The 19148-nt window shown below is 53.7% G+C and overlaps 1 protein-coding gene across 1 annotated transcript in view; it reads right to left on the reverse strand.

Annotated features, from left to right (window-relative positions):
* ASXL2 (ASXL transcriptional regulator 2) overlaps positions 1-19148 on the reverse strand; it is a 54525-nt gene that overhangs the window by 19586 nt on the left and 15791 nt on the right. Inside the window, exons 2-5 of the mRNA XM_056486438.1 lie at positions 15784-15866; positions 11504-11612; positions 10380-10530; positions 498-610 (exon numbers count right to left, since the gene is read on the reverse strand). Of these exons, the coding sequence (XP_056342413.1) occupies positions 498-610; positions 10380-10530; positions 11504-11612; positions 15784-15866 (456 nt within the window). The remainder of the gene's footprint in view (positions 1-497; positions 611-10379; positions 10531-11503; positions 11613-15783; positions 15867-19148) is intronic.

Below are 19148 nucleotides of genomic sequence, written 5' to 3' on the forward strand. Positions count from 1 at the left end.
TTCCCTTCCCTTCCTGCTCTCCTCTTCCCACAGCCCATCCTCCCTCCAGGAGATATCTCCTGTTCATGGCCACTGAGTCCCAGGGCATGACTGATAAAATTCCATCATCCCACTGGGAGATGCTCCAGCCAGGGGAGGAGCCAAGCCTTTCCTACCCAGATAAAAACTGAGATTTGGAACAGCAGAGCAGCCTTTTCCACTGGATTCCAGAGGAAAACCAGACCCTTGCACATCATCCCTGGAGCTTCAGAGGAAACTGCACCTTCTCCAGGAGCACTGCTCCAGCTGAACCACATCTGCCCCTGCAGGAGGATGCAGCCACCATTGAATGGGACTGTGCCAACACCCTGACTGACTGACGGGTGTCAGCTTGGATTCTGACTCTGGCAGGGTTTGTTGTTTTGTATTTCTGCATTTCTATTTAATTTTCCTGGTACAGAACTGTTATTCCTTCTCCCATATCTCTGCCTGGGAGCCCCTTCATTTCAGAACCTCACCTGTTTGAGAGCTTTCTTGCTGTGCTTCTGGGAGGAGGAGAGGCCCTTGCCTGGGATGGATGGGGAGGGACAGGCAGCCTGGGGGGAGCCCGTGGGGGCCAGGCGGGACGAGACTGCGGGAGACAGCAGGGAAATTAAATATATAAATATAAATATAAATATAAATATAAATATAAACATAAACATAAATATAAATATAAATATATAAAAATAAATACAAATACAAATATAAATATAAATATAAATATAAAATATAAATAAAAATATAATTATAAATAGAAATATTAATTATTATGTCGATATATAAAAATAAATATGTATTGATATAAATGTGACTATACAGACAGAAATATAAATATCAATATATCAATATATATTATATCAATGTAAATATAGATACATCAAATATATCCATATATATCAAATATATAGAAATATATCAAAATAAATATAGATAGATATAAATATAAATAAATGAGTATAAATTCAAAAATATAAATATTTTATAAGTATTTTAAAAATATTATTTAAATATATTATATAGATATAAATATATTAATACATAAATATGAAATATTTTGTGAATATAAATGCATATATATTAATATAACACTATAGATACATAAATATATATATAAATACACATATATAAACATAAACATACAAATATATAAACATATTTCTATATAAATATAGAAATATGTAAATATGTAAATATATGAGCATAAATTAAATATGTATTAATATGAATATGCATATAGATAGAAATCTATGTATAGATAGAAATATCAATATATCAATATAAATATAAACAGGTATATATATATATATAAAAATATAAATATAAATATGAATATATATAAACATATGTATAAATAGATAATTATAAATATAAAATATTTTATGAATATAATTATTAATGTAAATACACCGATGTAACAATATAGATATATAGATAGATATAAATATAAACACATAACCATAAATACATAAATATAGATAAAAATCACAGTCCCTCTCCACTCTCCTGCAGCCCCTTCAGGGGGCTCTGAGCTCTCCCTGGGTCCTTCTCTCAAAATAAAATCCACAGAGTCAGCAAATTCCTGGAAGCCTGAGGCCATGAATTCGGGAGGTGACAAGCAGGGAAGGTTCGGTGGAGGGGTGGCCCTGCCACGGGGATCCTCCAGAGTCACACAGTAACTAACACTCCTGAGCCACCAGTTCCCAACTCCTGGGACTCCCTGAACACTGAACACAGAGAATTCTGCACTCAAAAGAAAATCTGCTGCTAAAAGAGCTGCCTCAAGGTCCCTGAGAATTTCAACAAAAGGCTTCTAAAATCTGTTTGGCTGATGCTTAAGAACAAAGAATTGGCAGAAGTGGTGCTGGCACAGAGGAGAGACCTGAGAGCCCCTGCCAGGGCCCCAGGGGGCTCCAAAATCGTGGTCAGACAGCTCTCAACACAGAGATAAAGGATCTGGGCAGGAGGGGAAGCAGCAACTCGGATTTGAGGAATTCTCTGCTGGGGATGAGTGGTTAATGCTGCCAGGGAAAGTGAGGGAACCGCTGCAAGCAGGATGGACCCAGGGATCCTCAGAGCTGCTGGGAGCTCAGCTCTGCCCCCAGGAACTGAACAGCACGGCAGGGATGGCCTCAGGCTGTACTGAAAATAAAAACCCCCACAGGCAGAGGTGGAGGGAGAGCAGAGCTGTTCCCACCCGGGGTCTGGGGATCCCAGCACACCCTGAGTGCCCTGAACTGCTCCCACTCTGCTCCAAAGCTCTGCACACCCACCACCCACTGCTGATCTCTGGATGTGCCTGCTCTGAGATGGATCTTGGACCAGCCCTGCTGCAAATCATCAGAGCAGTGGAACCCACAGAGGCCTGGGATGGTTTGGGCTGGAAGGGAACTTAAATCCCATCCTGTTCCATGGCAGGGACACCTCCCACTGTCCCAGGCTGCTCCAGCCTGTCCCTGGGCACTGCCAGGGGTCCAGGGGCTGTGCCCATGGCCATGGCTTCAGCTGCTCCACCTCTGCAGCTCCAGATGGAAAAGCTGCACTTTACTCACTTGGGCTCAAAGTAAAGTCAAGCTGAGCTAAAAATATGAAATCCCCCCTCAACTGTGCAGTCATGAGCTTAAAATATCCTAATTTTAAGCAGATAATGGGATCCAGATGTGTGATATGAAAGACTTGAAGGGAGGTCATTAAAACACACTTTGAGGAGCACGGAGATGTCTCAGGTTAATCACAGAACCTGGAATGGTTTGGGTTGGAAGAGCCCACCCAGTGCCAGCCCTGCCATGGGGACACTTCCCACTGTCCCAGGTGCTCCCAGCAAGGGACAGGACCCAGGGAACTGCCAGAGGGCAGGGCTGGGTGGGATCCTGGGCAGGAATTGTTCCCTGGCAGGGTGGGCAGGGCTGGCACAGGGTGACAGAGCAGCTGTGGCTGCCCCTGGATCCCTGGCAGTGCCCAAGGCCAGGCTGGACACTGGGGCTGCAGCAATGGGACAGTGGGAGGTGCTGGAGCTGGAATTAAATGACTTTTAACGTCCCTTCCCAGCCAAAGCAGAGTGGGATCTGTGGTTCTGGGAATGCAAGGATCAACAAGGCTCTGTGGAGGATGCTCTGGGAAGCAGCACAAACCCAGCACGAGGAGCTGGGGGAGGCTCCCCTGGCCACACCAGCAAATGACCAGGGAGAAAATAGAGAGAAGCCCCTGTGCTGCCAGAGCTGCTCCTGTGCCTTGGTCCCACACTCCTGGGAATCCCCAGCTGTACCAAACACAGCCAGGGCAGCTGCTCCAGCAGCAGCCAAATCCTTCCCTGGTGCTGCCAGGTGGAAATGTCCCTCCCTGAAGGGCTGCAGTGACTGCACAGGGAATGGACTGAGCTGTGCTTGCCCTGGAGCAGGAACCCCTGGAAGCAGCACAGCCTGCAGTGTGCCTGGGACTGCCCAGGTGTGAAACCCCAGTGCAGCTCCTGCTGCTTCTCACAGCTCTCCAGAACAGCCCCTTCCCTTTCTGAGTGTCACCCTGTCTGCCTGGGACACCACACGTGCTGAAGTCACGTCTGCCCCTGAGCCACAGCCAGCCCTGAGCACACAGAGTCCCTCAGAGCTCAGCAAATCCCAAATCATCAAACCCCAGATGGGTTTGGGTGGGAAAGGACCTCAGAGCCCCTGCAGAGCCACCCCTGCCATGGCAGGGACACCTCCCATGTCCCAGCTGCTCCCAGCCCTGTCCAGCCTGGCCCTGGGCACTGCCAGGGATGAGCTCACACTAAATTCAGTCCCCTCCTTGCCACTGAGGGAGCAGTTTGGAGCTGCCACTGGCACAGCCCATCCAGAGCAGCTGCTCCAGCTCCTCCTCCTGCACTTGTTTGGAACCAGCTCTTCCTGATTCACTCAGGAGCAGCAGGACCTGCATGTGGAACTCCCAGGCAGCAGCACTCCCAGCTCACACCCCAGACTGATTTCCATGGATTTGCAAAGGTGCATTAAAACCCCCTGGCAAGCCCAGAGGTTCCCAGAGGCTCTCACAGGCTGGGATGCCTCTGGAACTCAGGAAACTGCTGTGAGCCATGTTCTGAGAGGGGAGGATTAACTATTAACTGATCCTCTAACTATTAACTAATTCTTCAACTATTAAATACTTCACATTGACTCATTCCTCTCTGGCAGGGTGGGCAGGGCTGGCACAGGGTGACAGAGCAGCTGTGGCTGCCCCTGGATCCCTGGCAGTGCCCAAGGCCAGGCTGGACACTGGGGCTGGAGCAGTGGGACAGTGGGAGTGTCCCCATGGCTGGGGTGGGTTTTGGGGTCCCTCCCACCCCAAACCCCTCCATAACTCTCTCAACTCCTGTGCTGGGAGATGACAAATCCACAGTGCACAGGGAGTGTGCCCAGGCTGTCAGTAAGGACAGAGATGCCTGGAGCATTAATTCCTTTTCTTCACTTTCAAAGATTTAATTTCCCACACATGGTGAAAACACAACCAAATGTGACTGGGAGGAAAACCCTGCCAAGAAGCCCAAGTGAAAAGTGCAGCTCCTTAGGGGAGCTCCTGAGAGCATCAGGAACCACAGGGAATGACAGAGCTGGAAACATGGAGGAGAACCAAAGGAAGCAGTTAAAATAAAAACTGGGTTATGAATTGCTCAGAGTCCTTCAGAGGGGAAGTGTCTGGGCTGGGAGTGTCACTGCAGGTCAGGGTTCTGCTGTACTGAGGGGAAAAGCTGCTTTGAGCACCAAGTGCAGGAGAAATGAGAGAAATCCCAGAATCCCTGAGGTTGGAAAAGCCCTCCCAGACCATCCAGTCCCAGCTGTGCCTGATCCCTCCTTGTCCCCAGCCCAGAGCCCTGAGTGCCACATCCAGCCCTTCCCTGGACACCTCCAGGGATGGGCACTGCAAAGCTCCCTGGGCAGCCCCTGCCAAGGCCTGAGCTCCCTTTCCATGGAGAAATTGCTGCTGCTGTCCAACCTGAGCCTGCCCTGGCCCAGCCTGAGCCCATTTCCCCTTGTCCTGTCCCTGCTCCCTGGCAGCAGAGCCTGATCCCACCCAGATGTTTTGGGTCACTTGGGGCAAATCCTGCAACCCCACCAATGGTTCTGAGGACTCCTCATGTCCCCACACTCAGCATTCTGAATTCTCTGTAGATTTATTTAATGTAGTTTATACACCAAAGTTCTGCTTTACATAACAGTTGCACAGGAAATTCAGTCAAACTCAGAGCATTTATAACAAACAAATCCCATCAGAGACAAGATTTGCATGAAGCTGCTGCCACAAACAGTGAGACACAAACACTCCTGCTCCAAAAAGGCAAAGGTGGCACGTTCTGTCCACAAGCCCAGACAGGCACAGGGCACAGGGAACTGGCCAAGAGGCCCCTGGGCTGTGCCAGCTCTGGGGTGGCAGCAGGGCCAGGGCAGTGCCTGTCCCCTGTGCTGGCACTGCTGGGACACCTCCAGTGCTGGGGGCAGCTCTGGGCCCCTCCTGACAGGAGAGCCCTGGAGGGGCTGCAGCGAGTCCAGGGAAGGGAACGGAGCTGGGGAAGGGGCTGGAGCCCCAGGAGAGGCTGAGGGAGCTGGGAAAGGGGCTCAGCCTGGAGAAAAGGAGCCTCAGGGGGACCTTGTGGCTCTGCACAACTCCCTGCCAGGAGGGGACAGCCAGGGGGGGTCGGGCTGTGCTGCCAGGGAACAGGGACAGGACAAGGGGAAATGGGCTCAGGCTGGGCCAGGGCAGGCTCAGGTTGGACAGCAGCAGCAATTTCTCCATGGAAAGGGAGCTCAGGCCTTGGCAGGGGCTGCCCAGGGAGCTCTGGAGTGCCCATTCCTGGGGGTGTCACCTGGATGTGGCACTCAGGGCTGAGGACAAGGAGGGGATCAGGCACAGCTGGACTGGATGAGGTGAAGAGAAACTCCATTAACTAAAAATAAGAAAAGGACATTTGTGTGTGTGCAGATCCCCAGTGAATTGCACAAGGGGATGCTCAGGAAGCAGCTTCCCCCCAGTCACATGCAGGAATTGCTGCTTTTAGAACAGCTGCTATTTCCACCCAGCCTCCAGCAGGAAGGAACAGTGTCAGAACCCAAACAGAATCTCTTTTTTCTCCTGTCCTGGCCCCTGGAGGACACCAAGCTGCCCCAGCAGAGCAGGTGCCACCCTCCAGCTGTGACCTGGCAGTCCTGGCTCCCAGGGATTCCTCTGTGCCCAGGGACAATGCAGAAATCTCCAGCAGTGTTTCAGCCCTAATTCCCATTCTCCCATGGCAGGGAGCACAGAGCAGCCATTAAATTCACTGCCACACTCAAGAGCTCTTGCTCTGATCTATTTTAACCTCACCCAAATCTTCCAATCTGTTTTCAGTACCTGACTTTTTGCAGACACTGAATAGAGATTTTGGACACTGGTCAAACACACCTCAGGGAGCCAGGAGGGATCCCCAGGTGTACAGAGATTCAAGCCAAGCTGATCCCTGGCTGATGGAGAAGGATTTGCCACAATCTGCCCTGGCTCAATTTCCCATTTTCCCTTAAGGTTGGCTTCTCAATCTCATTTTTTCTCCCCTCTATTTCCTTTTTAACACAGAAACTCAGGTTGGTTTTGCTGGGGGAGCCCCAGGACTGCAGCTGTGCCTCACAGCCCTGGTGAGATGGTGCCCAAAGCAGCTGACTGAGGCTGTTTCAGCTTCCAGGATGGTTCCAGCCACCACAGAACCCCAGGCTCCAGCAGCACTGCCCAGGCACCACTGACCCTGTCCCCAAACCCCTGCAGGGTGGGCACTCCATAAGCAGCTTTTCCATCAAGGGATTGTCCCCAGCATACAGCTTCACTCCCCATGGGCAGCTGAGTTGTTTCCACCCCAAACACCTTTTTGTAATCCCCAAAAAGCTGTTTTTATCACCAAGCTCCAGCCATGGGGGAAGCAGCTGCTTCACCCCCAGGTGAGACAGGACACAGGGTCTGTGTCCCCCCATGGCCAAGAGAGGCCCCAAGGCCCTGCCAGGGCAGCTGTGCCCCAGATCCTGCCTTACCTGCACGGGGCAGTGCCCAGAGCTGCTCCAGCACCATTCCTGCTGGGCCCATGGGGCTGCCCAGAGGCACCAGGGCTCTCCTCCCTCCCAAAATCAGAGGGGTGCTGTGTGCAGCCAGCACTCTGTTTTTGCACATATAAGGAAGTGGCTGCTCAAACACTTCCTGTTTCACTGGGGATGAGCACAGCCCTGGCAGGGAGGGCTGGGGCAGCTCCACTCTGGGATTTACCCCCATTCCCTCCTGGCACAGCCAAGCCCTGCAGGGAGAGCCAGCTGTGGCCTGGCTTCCCACCAAACCCCTGCATTTGGGATGTGCTGCATCCCAAAGCACTGGGGATGCCCACCCCACCCCCACTGCACAGCCCCAGCTGTCTCTGGGATCTTCTCCAGCTCCCCCCTGACATTTAGGATTTTGTTAATGAGCAAAGAGGTTTCTGTGTGCTGCATGTCCTGTGCATTCCTCCAGAGCTCCAGGGCAATCCTCCTCACTGGAGAGTGGTGCCTCAGTGGTTAAGAACAGCAAACAAATGGATCAAATGAAAATAAAAGCAGCAGGAAAAGGCTCAGGGGAGCCCTGGGGATGCCTGCCCTGCCCCTCCTGGTGCCCCAGAGGCAGGGTGGGAGTTGGGATGGGCACTGCCAGGGGCTGCAGGTCCCCTCACTCCCACCTCCACTCCTCCCTGACTGCAGGACAGGGCCCAGAACCAGGGCTGGGGTGGAGCTGAGCCCAATTTCTGCTTCAGTTCTGCTCTCCAAGGCAACCTGCAGTCTCAAGCTGGGCCAGGGGAGATACAGGTTGGATATTAGGAAAAAGGTTTGTTTACAGAAAAAGTGATAAATTACTGGAATGGTGTGCCCAGGGAGGTGGTGGAGTCAGCACCCCTGGGTGTGTTTAAACCAGACTGGATGTGGCACTGGGGGCCATGGGCCAGTTGAGGTGTTAGGGCTGGGTTGGACTCATGATTTTGAAGGTCTCTTCCAACCTGGTGATTCAGTGAGTTCTGTGAATTAAATGTTACTTTTTGAAATTGCTGCTGCTGTCCAACCTGAGCCTGCCCTGGCCCAGCCTGAGCCCATTTCCCCTTGTCCTGTCCCTGTTCCCTGGCAGCACAGCCTGACCCCCCTGGCTGTCCCCTCCTGGCAGGGAGTTGTGCAGAGCCACAAGGTCCCCCTGAGGCTCCTTTTCTCCAGGCTGAGCCCCTTTCCCAGCTCCCTCAGCCTCTCCTGGGGCTCCAGCCCCTTCCCAGCTCCCTGGACTCACTGCAGCCCCTCCAGGGCTCTCCTGTCACAAGAACTGGACACAGATGTTCATTCCCAACCTCTGCTGGAACATCTGGGCTGCTGTGAACCCCCCAGTGGGGGATGGCAGAGCTCAGTGCCTGGGAGGTGAATCCACATGGAATGGTGGCTGAGGAACTGGGGGAGCAAACACAGACACAACAAACTCCCAGGGCAGGCAGGGACATTCAGCTTTACAAATCCTGTCCCAGAGCAGCCAATCCTGCTTTGCTGTTCATGGAATTCTGGAAGGGATGTGAAGGGGAACCCCAGGAGCAGCAGGAATTCCCTGGAGTGAAGATGGGATGCTCACCCACCCTGCAGAGCTGCTCACACAGGAGCCACAGCTCTCCTCTCATCCCCTCACCATTCCTCATTCACTCAGCAGCACCTTCAGAGCAGCAGCACATATAAAGCAGGACTTCCTAAAATGTGCCATTCCAGGAAAAACCATCAGCACCAGACCTGAGAGGGAGCAACCCGTTTCTTGTATTTTTACTTTTGCATTGTCTTGTTTTGGGTACTTCTGGCAGCTGTTTCAGGGTAAGAATTGTACTCCATCCCATTCCACTCCATCCCATCCCATCCATCCCACTCCATTCCATTCCCATCCCATCCCACTCCACTCCACTCCATCCCATCCCACTCCACTCCATCCCATCCCACTCCACTCCACTCCATTCCATTCCCATCCCATCCCACTCCACTCCACTCCATCCCATCCCACTCCACTCCATCCCATCCCACTCCACTCCACTCCATCCCATCCCACTCCACTCCACTCCATCCCATCCATCCCATCCCACTCCATTCCATTCCCATTCCATCCCCATTCCACTCCATCCCATCCCATCCCATTCCATCCCATCCCATTCCATTCCCATTCCACTCCATTCCATTCCATCTCATCCCACCCTGCTCACCTGGGTTCTTCCTTTCTTTCCAGCTCTTATGTGATGTATAAAACTTTTATCTCAAATCTCTACATAAAGATGTCTCTAAATTATACATAAATTCCCTCACAGGCTTTTACCTAATACTGTAACATTGGAAATATAGAAAAGTAGCCAGAATCCCCTTTATTGACCAAATATTTTGAGAGGATTTGTTAAAAATGAATATATTTCAACCTTATTGACTATATACTAGTAGAGGATTTGTTGAAAATGGAAATATTTTGACCAGGCTGCCTGCAGCTTTCCTGTCAAAGGATAGATTTGCAGTCAAGTTGAATTTCTAAGGTTTTGGTAACATTTTCCTGGTGCTTTCAACACTTACAACTCCACAGAGCAGAGTGTGGGCAGGGCTGGGAGGGGCTGGCCCAGGAGAGCCCCTGGGCAGGGTTTGGCAGCTCTGGCACAGCTCTGGGACCCCTGGGCCTCACCCAGCAGTGCCAGGGCACTGGAAACACCTTTTAAATCATGTCCTGCCTCAGGCAAGGAACTGTGTGCATGAGTGAGGGGAGCAGGGAGAAGGCACAGAGTGGATATGGGGTGAACACTTAAATAAACTAAATATCCAAATGTTGAGGGGGAGCAGCCTGGAGCAGGGCAGAATTCAGACTCAAACCCCCAGGAGCCAGGGATGCAGGGATCCCTCCAGGAGCCAGGGATCCCTCCAGGAGGCCCCCAGGAGCCAGGGATGCAGGGATCCCTCCAGGAGCCAGGGATGCAGGGATCCCCCCAGGAGCCAGGGATGCAGGGATCCCTCCAGGAGCCAGGGATGCAGGGATCCCCCCAGGACCAGGGATCCCCCCAGGAGCCAGGGATGCAGGGATCCCTCCAGGAGCCAGGGATGCAGGGATCCCTCCAGGAGTCAGGGACCCCTCCAGGAGCCAGGGATGCAGGGATCCCTCCAGCAGCGAGGGTTCCCCCCAGGAGCCAGGGATGCAGGGATGGAGGGAAAGGCTGGGATGTGGCAGAGCCTGGAGCACACCTGGCACAGGTACCCAGCCCTGCAGGACAGCCCAGCCCAGTGTGATTGCTCTGAGCTGTGCTGCACAAAGCCCTGCAGGCCTCCCCACAGCTGGAGCAGCTGGATCTCCCCCAGGCAGGAACTCACCTTTCCTTTTCCACCTGCTCCTCTTGCCCTCCTTGGTGGCGCAGCCGTCGCTGCTGGAGCTGCTGTGCTCCGAGCTCGGCGAGTCTGAGTGGCCATCACTGCTCTCCTCAGAGCCCTCTGACAGCTCCTTCAGCCCATCTGGGATGTCCTTCTGCAGGGGACATGACACAGCCACACACAGTCAGCCAGGTGACAGGGACAGCCCCAACCACCCCTAAACCCACACGGGTTTTGTTCACCGAGCACCAACTGTGACCTGTAAACGCCACAGCTGCTTCAGGGCCGGCCCCAAACCCTCCTGGGAGTCCCTGGAAATGCTGAATGCAGTGACACCTCCTGAGCTCTGTCCCCAGTGTCACCTCCCAGGGGATTCCTCAGCTGCCACTCCTGAATTCCCTGATCACCAACTCAAACTGAAGGGACAGGAGCCAGGGAATGGCTCCACTGCCAGAGGGCAGGGCTGGGTGGGATCCTGGGCAGGAATTGTTCCTGGCAGGGTGGGCAGGGCTGGCACAGGGTGACAGAGCAGCTGTGGCTGCCCCTGGATCCCTGGCAGTGCCCAAGGCCAGGCTGGACACTGGGGCTGGAGCAATGGGACAGTGGGAGGTGTCCCCATGGCAGGGGTGGCACTGGGGGGGTTCCAGAAATAAATCCACACAGATCAGCAATGGTGTGAGCCAGCTTCCTTCTATATTTAAAGTACAGCTCATTTTTAAAGTTACCAACCAGCCAATTCCTCATTATTGCCTCTCTGACAGACTCTGAGGACAAGGTGATTTTTCATCTCTGGATACAAACTTCATTAACATTTTAATTACTCTTTCCCTTCTGGGACAGTAATTACCATCAGCCAACTGCACTGGGGGTAAAGAGGAGCATCTGCAGCCCAGGAGGGAGGGGTCAGCTCCCTTCTGGGATTCTCCTGGATAATCTGGACTTTGGCAGGAATTTCCCCATGGAAAGGGTGGGAAGGGAGGTCTGGAGTGCCCATCCCTGGAACTGCTGGGTGTGGGGGCTGGGGACAAGCTCAGAGCCAAGATCCCTTTGGGTTTCTCCAAGCTCAGGCACTCTGGGATCCCAACCCAACCCTTTTGTGCAGCAGTGCCCTGATCCCTGGCACTCACCTTCAGGGTGTAGACCCCCATCCGTCCTGGGACCTTGTAGAAGATGCCCTCCTCTCCCCGGGAGTTGGTGTGCAGCATGGCATTGAGGCAGGCCAGGGGGGAGGTGCCACTGCAGGGAGAGCCAGCAGGGTCCCCACAGAGCCCAGGGACCCCAGGGACCCCCCATCCCATTGCTGAAGGGAACAGGGACCCCACATCCCATTGCTGAAGGGAACAGAGCCCAGGGACCCCACATCCCATTGCTGAAGGGAACAGGGACCCCACATCCCATTGCTGAAGGGAACAGAGCCCAGGGACCCCACATCCCATTGCTGAAGGGAACAGGGACCCCACATCCCATTGCTGAAGGGAACAGAGCCCAGGGACCCCACATCCCACAAGAAGCACCAGGAAACCAGCCCAGGGTTGCCCAATGCCAGCAAAAATTAAACAAAACCCCCTCCAGTTCAGGCTCTCCAAAATCTCTCTGCAAACATCAAAACTGGGCACAGGAACCTCCCAGCCTGGGCTGAGCTGGGGATGGGCTCCAGAAGGATTAAAGTGTGCTGAGGGTTTTTCCCCAGAAAGAACCTGTGCTGTACTGGAACAAGGGTTGTGGGGCAGCAAATGGGAGCCAATTGTGCAATTCCCCCTGGGCAGGGGCAGCTCTGCAATCCCAGCCAGCAGAGAGAGACAGATCCACCTTTTCACCATGTTGGCGGGGCTTTTGTTTGGTTTTTGTTGGGTTTTTGTTTGGTTTTTGAAAAGGAGCCTCAGGGGGTCCTCAGAGCCCCTGAAGGGGCTGCAGGAGAGCTGGAGAGGGACTGGGGACAAGGATGGAGGGACAGGACAGGGAATGGCTCCCACTGCCAGAGGGCAGGGCTGGGTGGGATCCTGGGCAGGAATTGTTCCCTGGCAGGGTGGGCAGGGCTGGCACAGGGTGACAGAGCAGCTGTGGCTGCCCCTGGATCCCTGGCAGTGCCAAGGCCAGGCTGGATGGCCATGGTGTGATGATTTCAGTCCCTCACAGGAATCACAAGGATCCCTCCCATTCCCATTCCCATTCCCATCCCAGGGAAGCTCCAGGCTGGGGAGCAGAGCCCTGCCAGGGCCTGAGCTGTGCCCAGCCAGCACATCCCAAATAAAAACGCCCCAGGGCAGGCTGGCAGCACTGGCCAAGCACCTCAAGGAGCCCAGAGCCAATTTGGGAGCTCCCCCAGGAGTGAATCCTTGGCAGGAGCATCTTTACTACAGCTTTACTACAGCTTTACTACAGCTTTACTACAGCTTTCCTCCCCTGCCATCTCCCCTGCTCCCCATTCCCTGTTTCACAGCTCCTGCCTGGTTTTTATTTCTTGTTTGTCATCCCTTCCCTCTGCAATCCTTTTTCTATTCCAATCCCTCTGGAATCCCTTCCCCACTGCAATCCTTGGAATATCTTCCTATTGCAGTCCCCCTGTTATCTCTTTTTTCCCCACTGCAATCCCCCTGGAATCCCTTTTCCCATTCCAATCCCTCAGGAATCCCTTTTCCCATTCCAATCCCTCTGCAATCCCTTTTCCCATTCCAATCCCTCTGCAATCCCTTTCCCCACCATGTCCTCCAAAGCCTCAGCAGCTTTTAAAATTAGTAATAAAAATTTTTAAAATTAGTATTATTGGTTATTGGGATGAAAAGCCAGCAGAGATACCTTCCAAATAAAAATTGAGGTGACTTTTCCAACCCTCAAACACAAGTGGGACCAAACCCTTCCCTCAGGATGTGTTTGGATTTCCCAGCCCATCCCAGGGGGGTTTCTGTCTCTCCCAAGGTGATTTTGTTCTCCAGCTCCCTTTTCCCAGCCCAGCAGAGCCTGGGGTGGTTCTGCTGGGGGATCCTGCAGAGCCCAGGGGAGGTCAGCAGTGCCAAGGGAAGCTCCAGCAAAGAATTCCCAGGAATCATTTCCCTCCTCACTGGGATTGAGACTCTGCTCAGGGGAGAATTTCCCAATTTTCCTTTGGAACATCCCCCTGTTCTGGGATTCAGGTGAGAATTTCCCACTTTCCCTTTGGAACATCCCTTTCCAAAGGGGCTCTGTGAATTAGGGGAGAATTTCCCACTTTCCCTTTGGAGGATCCCCTGTTCTGGAATCAGGTGAGAATTTCCCACTTTCCCTTTGGAGGATCCCCTGTTCTGGAATCAGGTGAGAATTTCCCAATTTTCCCTTTGGAACATCCCTTTCTCTGTGAGGCAGGTGAGAATTTCCCACTTTTCCCTTTGGAACATCCCTTTCTCTGTGAGTCAGGTGAGAATTTCCCACTTTCCCTTTGGAACATCCCCTGTTCTGGGATTCAGGTGAGAATTTCCCAATTTCCCTTTGGAACATCCCTTTCTCTGTAGGCAGGGAGCAGGCAGCCCCACTCCCAGGGCTGGGCTGGCAGGAGCAGGGCAGGGATCAGGGAAGCATTTCCCCCATGCAGCAGCACAAACCCCCATGCAGACCCCAGAGGCAGCAGGGACAGGGACACAGGCAGGGCAGCTGCCAAGGCCAGCTGGGGAGCACAGTGTTACTCTGGGGTTACTCTGGGGTTACTCCCAGGAGCAGGGCAGCAGCAGGGATTAGGGAATGGCAGGGCAGCAGCTGGGTGTGGTCTTACCTTCTGCAGGTGGAGTGCAGCCCAAAAAAAGGAGAGAAACACCCCTTTAACAACTTCAGCAAAACCATGGAGCCATCAGTGACCCCCCCGAGCTCCCCCCACCCCACAGCAACACCCCAGGGGTTTGGGGGGGAGCAGAACCTGCCAGGTGCTTCCAGCTGCACCTGGGAATCAATTCTGGGGAATTCACTCACCCTTATCCCCCCAGCACTGCTCCCAGGGAGCACAGCACCCCAAACTCCTGGGGTGTCACAGAGCAGGAGCTTCCTCACCCCATGGGCTCCCCAAAATGTCAATTACTGCACATCTGGAGTGTTCCCCACAGCCCCAGGGGGTCTGGGGTGCACAGCAGGATTTTGGCTGACCAGTGTCCCTCCAGTCTGACCAGTGCCCCCCCCAGTCTGACCAGTGAGCTCCAGGCTGACTCTCAGCTGGTATTTGTGAATTTGGATGAACAATATTTAATTTATTTAGCACAGACCTGCAGCTGCCCCAGGCTGGCAAAGCTGAACCTCCCTTTGGTCCCTCCCCAGGAGCTGGGTGAGCCCATCTGGGACAAATCCCCCATTCCCAGAGGGGTAAAATCCCCATTCCCAGAGGGGTAAATCCCTCTTTCCCAGAAGGGACAAATCCCCCATTCTCAGTGCACAGATCCCTGTGCCACCTTCATCTGGGCTGGGACAGCAAATCCCTGCTCCTGGCCCTGGACTATTTCCCAAAAGCACATGGATGGCTGGATCCAGTGCAAACCACAATTAAATCCAATTTAGGATGGCTGCTTAGTACCAGAATAGATAAGCAGCCCCAGCCCATCCTCTCTATGCCCCTCTCTGTTTCTCTGCTCTGAGAAATCAGAAATAATTTGTATTTCGTGTGGGTTATTGCTCCTCACCCATCCCTGGCAGAGCTGGGTCCCACCTCTCATCCCTGGCACAGCCAGCAGGGCCAGGAATTCAGAGTTCCAGGAATTCAGAGAGTTCCAGGAATACAGAGACTTCCAGAGCTGAATTCTGGAATTCCAGAGCTGAATTCAGGAATTCCACAGCTGAATCCTGGAATCCAAAAATTCCAGAGCTGAATTCAGGAACTCCAGAGCTGAATTCTGAAATTCAGGAACTCCACAGCTGAATCCTGGAACTCCACAGCTGAATCCCGGAACTCCACAGCTGAATCCTGGAACTCCACAGCTGAACCCTGGAATTCAGCTGAGCAGCTCAGGAGCTGCCCCATGCCCACAGCAGATGGATTTCATGGAGCTGGCCCTGCTCTGCCCAGGATCAGGAATAACCACACACAGAACAGCACCAGGAATCAAGTTTTCTATGTCAGAATCTTTAACTGAGCCTGCTCTGCTGCTTTTGCTTAGGTCAAACTGACCATTCACTTCATTTTTAAAGAAAAAATTCATTTATTTTATGTTTTCTTCCATCCCTGGAGCCTGAAACCCCTGAGCAGGGCTGAGTTATCCCAAAGAAGAGCTGGAGCCAGGTCCTGCACACCTGGGAATCAGGATGAGCCTTTCCCAGGTCACTGGGGGCTGGTGGGAAATGGGACCCAGACTCCAAACCTGCAACATTTCAGTCCCCAAACTCCCCAGGAGCTGGGGGTTAACAGCAAATTAAACCACTGAGGGACTCAGGGGCTTTCCTGGTTTACTCAGCTCACCTGATTTCCTTCAGTCCTTCTTTCTGGATCACTTGAAGGATCTCTTTATGGCTCATGGGTGTGTTGGGATATTTCTCCAGGACCTGGCAAGCAAGAGCAGATGGAGAGGAAATTATTCCCTTGCATTTTGAATTTAACTGCACCAAAACCTCCATTTAATGGCTTGGACTTCTCCAAGGACATGACCCAGGGAAACCAGAGACCCTCAACCCCTCCCCAGCACCCCCAAAGGGGCACAGAGCTTCCAGAGACTGGCTCAAGGATTCTCTCAGGGCAATTCCTGATTTTACTGGCAGAGCCAGAGACCCTCAACCCCTCCCCAGCACCCCCAAAGGGGCACAGAGCTTCCAGAGACTGGCTCAAGGATTCTGTCAGGGCAATTCCTGATTTTACTGGCAGAGCCAGAGACCCTCCACATCCCCCAGCACCCCTGAAGGAGCACAGAGCTTCCAGAGACTGGCTCAAGGATTCCCTCAGGCAATTGCTGGTTTAATTCCCAGGTTTTATTCCCTCAGACAGCATCCCTGCAGAATGAGAGGCTCCCCAGGCAGGAGCTGCACTGGGAATGCTGCAGGAGCTGCCCAGACACATTTCCAAACCCCAAACCTTGATGCTGACACAGCACTGTGGCTCCAACTAAAGCTGAAGGAAATGAGGTTTGACACTGCTGGGGCTGTCTGAAACTCTGCACACACAATCCCCAACTCTGGCCCACAAAAATGTTTTCGGTTTTGTTTAAGTGCCACAATGCCAGCCCTCCCCCAAACCCTGGATTTCTGTGCTCCCTTCCAGGAGCTGCAGGGGCTGCAGCAGTGCAGGGGCTGCAGCAGTGCAGGGGCTGCAGGGAGCTGGCAGCAGTGCAGGGGCTGCAGCAGTGCAGGGGCTGGCAGCAGTGCAGGGGCTGCAGGGAGCTGGCAGCAGTGCAGGGGCTGCAGCAGTGCAGGGGCTGGCAGCAGTGCAGGGGCTGCAGGGAGCTGGCAGCAGTGCAGGGGCTAGCAGCAGTGCAAGGGCTGCAGCAGTGTAGGGGCTAGCAGCAGTGCAGCAGTGCAGGGAGCTGGCAGCAGTGCAGGGAGCTGGCAGCAGTGCAGGGGCTGGCAGCAGTGCAGCAGTGCAGGAGCTGCAGCAGTGCAGGGGCCGCAGGGAGCTGGCAGCAGTGCAGGAGCTGGCAGCAGTGCAGCAGTGCAGGAGCTGGCAGCAGTGCAGGGAGCTGGCAGCAGTGCAGGGGCTGGCAGCAGTGCAGGGAGCTGCAGCAGTGCAGCAGCTGCAGGGAGCTGGCAGCAGTGCAGCAGTGCAGGAGCTGGCAGCAGTGCAGGTCAGCTGCAGGGATCTGGCAGCAGTGCAGCAGTGCAGGGAGCTGGCAGCAGTGCAGGGGCCGCAGGGAGCTGGCAGCAGTGCAGGAGCTGGCAGCAGTGCAGGGATCTGGCAGCAGTGCAGCAGTGCAGCTGCAGCAGCAGGCAGATGCACTCACCACACGTCACTGGGATATTTCAGGCCACATTTCGTGGAGGGGAGGGGGATGGGCAGGAAATGCCTCCTTTCCTGTCTTAATCATCACTTCTGACCCGAGCCCAGCACATCAAAGGCCAGGCCTGACTTAGGCTGGGCCCAGAAGCAGCCACAGTGCTGGGCACAAAGCCACAGAGACTCTGCACAAGGACAGCAGCAGCAGCTCCAGCCCTGGCCTGAGCAGCTGTGCAGGAACAGAGCCCTCCAGGAACACAGCTTATCCCAAACCATCCCTGTGCAAGAACAGAGCCCTTCCAGGAACACAGCTTATCCCAAACCATCCCTGTGCAGAGCCCAGAGCCCTTCCAGGAACACAGCTTATCCCAAACCATCCCTGTGCAGGAACAGAGCCCTTCCAGGAACACAGCTTATCCCAAACCATCCCTGTGCAGGAACAGAGCCCTCCAGGAACACAGCTTATCCCAAACCATCCCTGTGCAGGAACAGAGCCCTCCAGGAACACAGCTTATCCCAAACCAGCCCTGTTCAGAACCCACAGCCCCTCCAGGAACACAGCTTATCCCAAACCAGCCTGTGCAGGAACAGAGCCCTCCAGGAACACAGCTTATCCCAAACCATCCCTGTGCAGAGCCCAGAGCCCTTCCAGGAACACAGCTTATCCCAAACCATCCCTGTGCAGAGCCCAGAGCCCTTCCAGGAACACAGCTTATCCCAAACCATCCCTGTGCAGGAACAGAACCCTCCAGGAACACAGCTTATCCCAAACCAGCCTGTGCAGGAACAGAGCCCTTCCAGGAACACAGCTTATCCCAAACCAGCCTGTGCAGGAACAGAGCCCTTCCAGGAACACAGCTTATCCCAAACCATCCCTGTGCAGGAACAGAACCCTCCAGGAACACAGCTTATCCCAAACCAGCCTGTGCAGGAACAGAGCCCTTCCAGGAACACAGCTTATCCCAAACCATCCCTGTGCAGAGCCCAGAGCCCTTCCAGGAACACAGCTTATCCCAAACCAGCCTGTGCAGGAACAGAGCCCTTCCAGGAACACAGCTTATCCCAAACCAGCCCTGTGCAGAGCCCAGAGCCCTTCCAGGAACACAGCTTATCCCAAACCATCCCTGTGCAGGAACAGAACCCTCCAGGAACACAGCTTATCCCAAACCATCCCTGTGCAGAGCCCAGAGCCCTTCCAGGAACACAGCTTATCCCAAACCATCCCTGTGCAGGAACAGAGCCCTCCAGGAACACAGCTTATCCCAAACCATCCCTGTGCAGGAACAGAGCCCTTCCAGGAACACAGCTTATCCCAAACCATCCCTGTGCAGGAACAGAGCCCTTCCAGGAACACAGCTTATCCCAAACCATCCCTGTGCAGGAACAGAGCCCTCCAGGAACACAGCTTATCCCAAACCATCCCTGTGCAGGAACAGAGCCCTCCAGGAACACAGCTTATCCCAAACCAGCCCTGTTCAGAACCCACAGCCCCTCCAGGAACACAGCTTATCCCAAACCAGCCTGTGCAGGAACAGAGCCCTCCAGGAACACAGCTTATCCCAAACCATCCCTGTGCAGGAACAGAGCCCTCCAGGAACACAGCTTATCCCAAACCATCCCTGTGCAGAACCCACAGCCCCTCCAGGAACACAGCTTATCCCAAACCAGCCTGTGCAGAGCCCACAGCCCCTCCAGGGACACAGGTTATCCCAAACCAGCCCTGTTCAGAACCCACAGCCCCTCCAGGACTGCTCCCCTCACTGATTCCCCCCAGGAACACAGCTTACCCCAGCCCAGCTCTCCTGGAAAGGGCTTTCCAAGGCCCTGCTGAGCTGCAGCACCTCCCTGCTCCCAGAACAAAGCCCCACATTCAGCTCTGGCCCCATCCTGGAAAATCTCTAGTT

The sequence above is a fragment of the Oenanthe melanoleuca genome, chromosome 3 (assembly GCF_029582105.1).
Source record: "Oenanthe melanoleuca isolate GR-GAL-2019-014 chromosome 3, OMel1.0, whole genome shotgun sequence".
NCBI lineage: Eukaryota > Metazoa > Chordata > Aves > Passeriformes > Muscicapidae > Oenanthe > Oenanthe melanoleuca.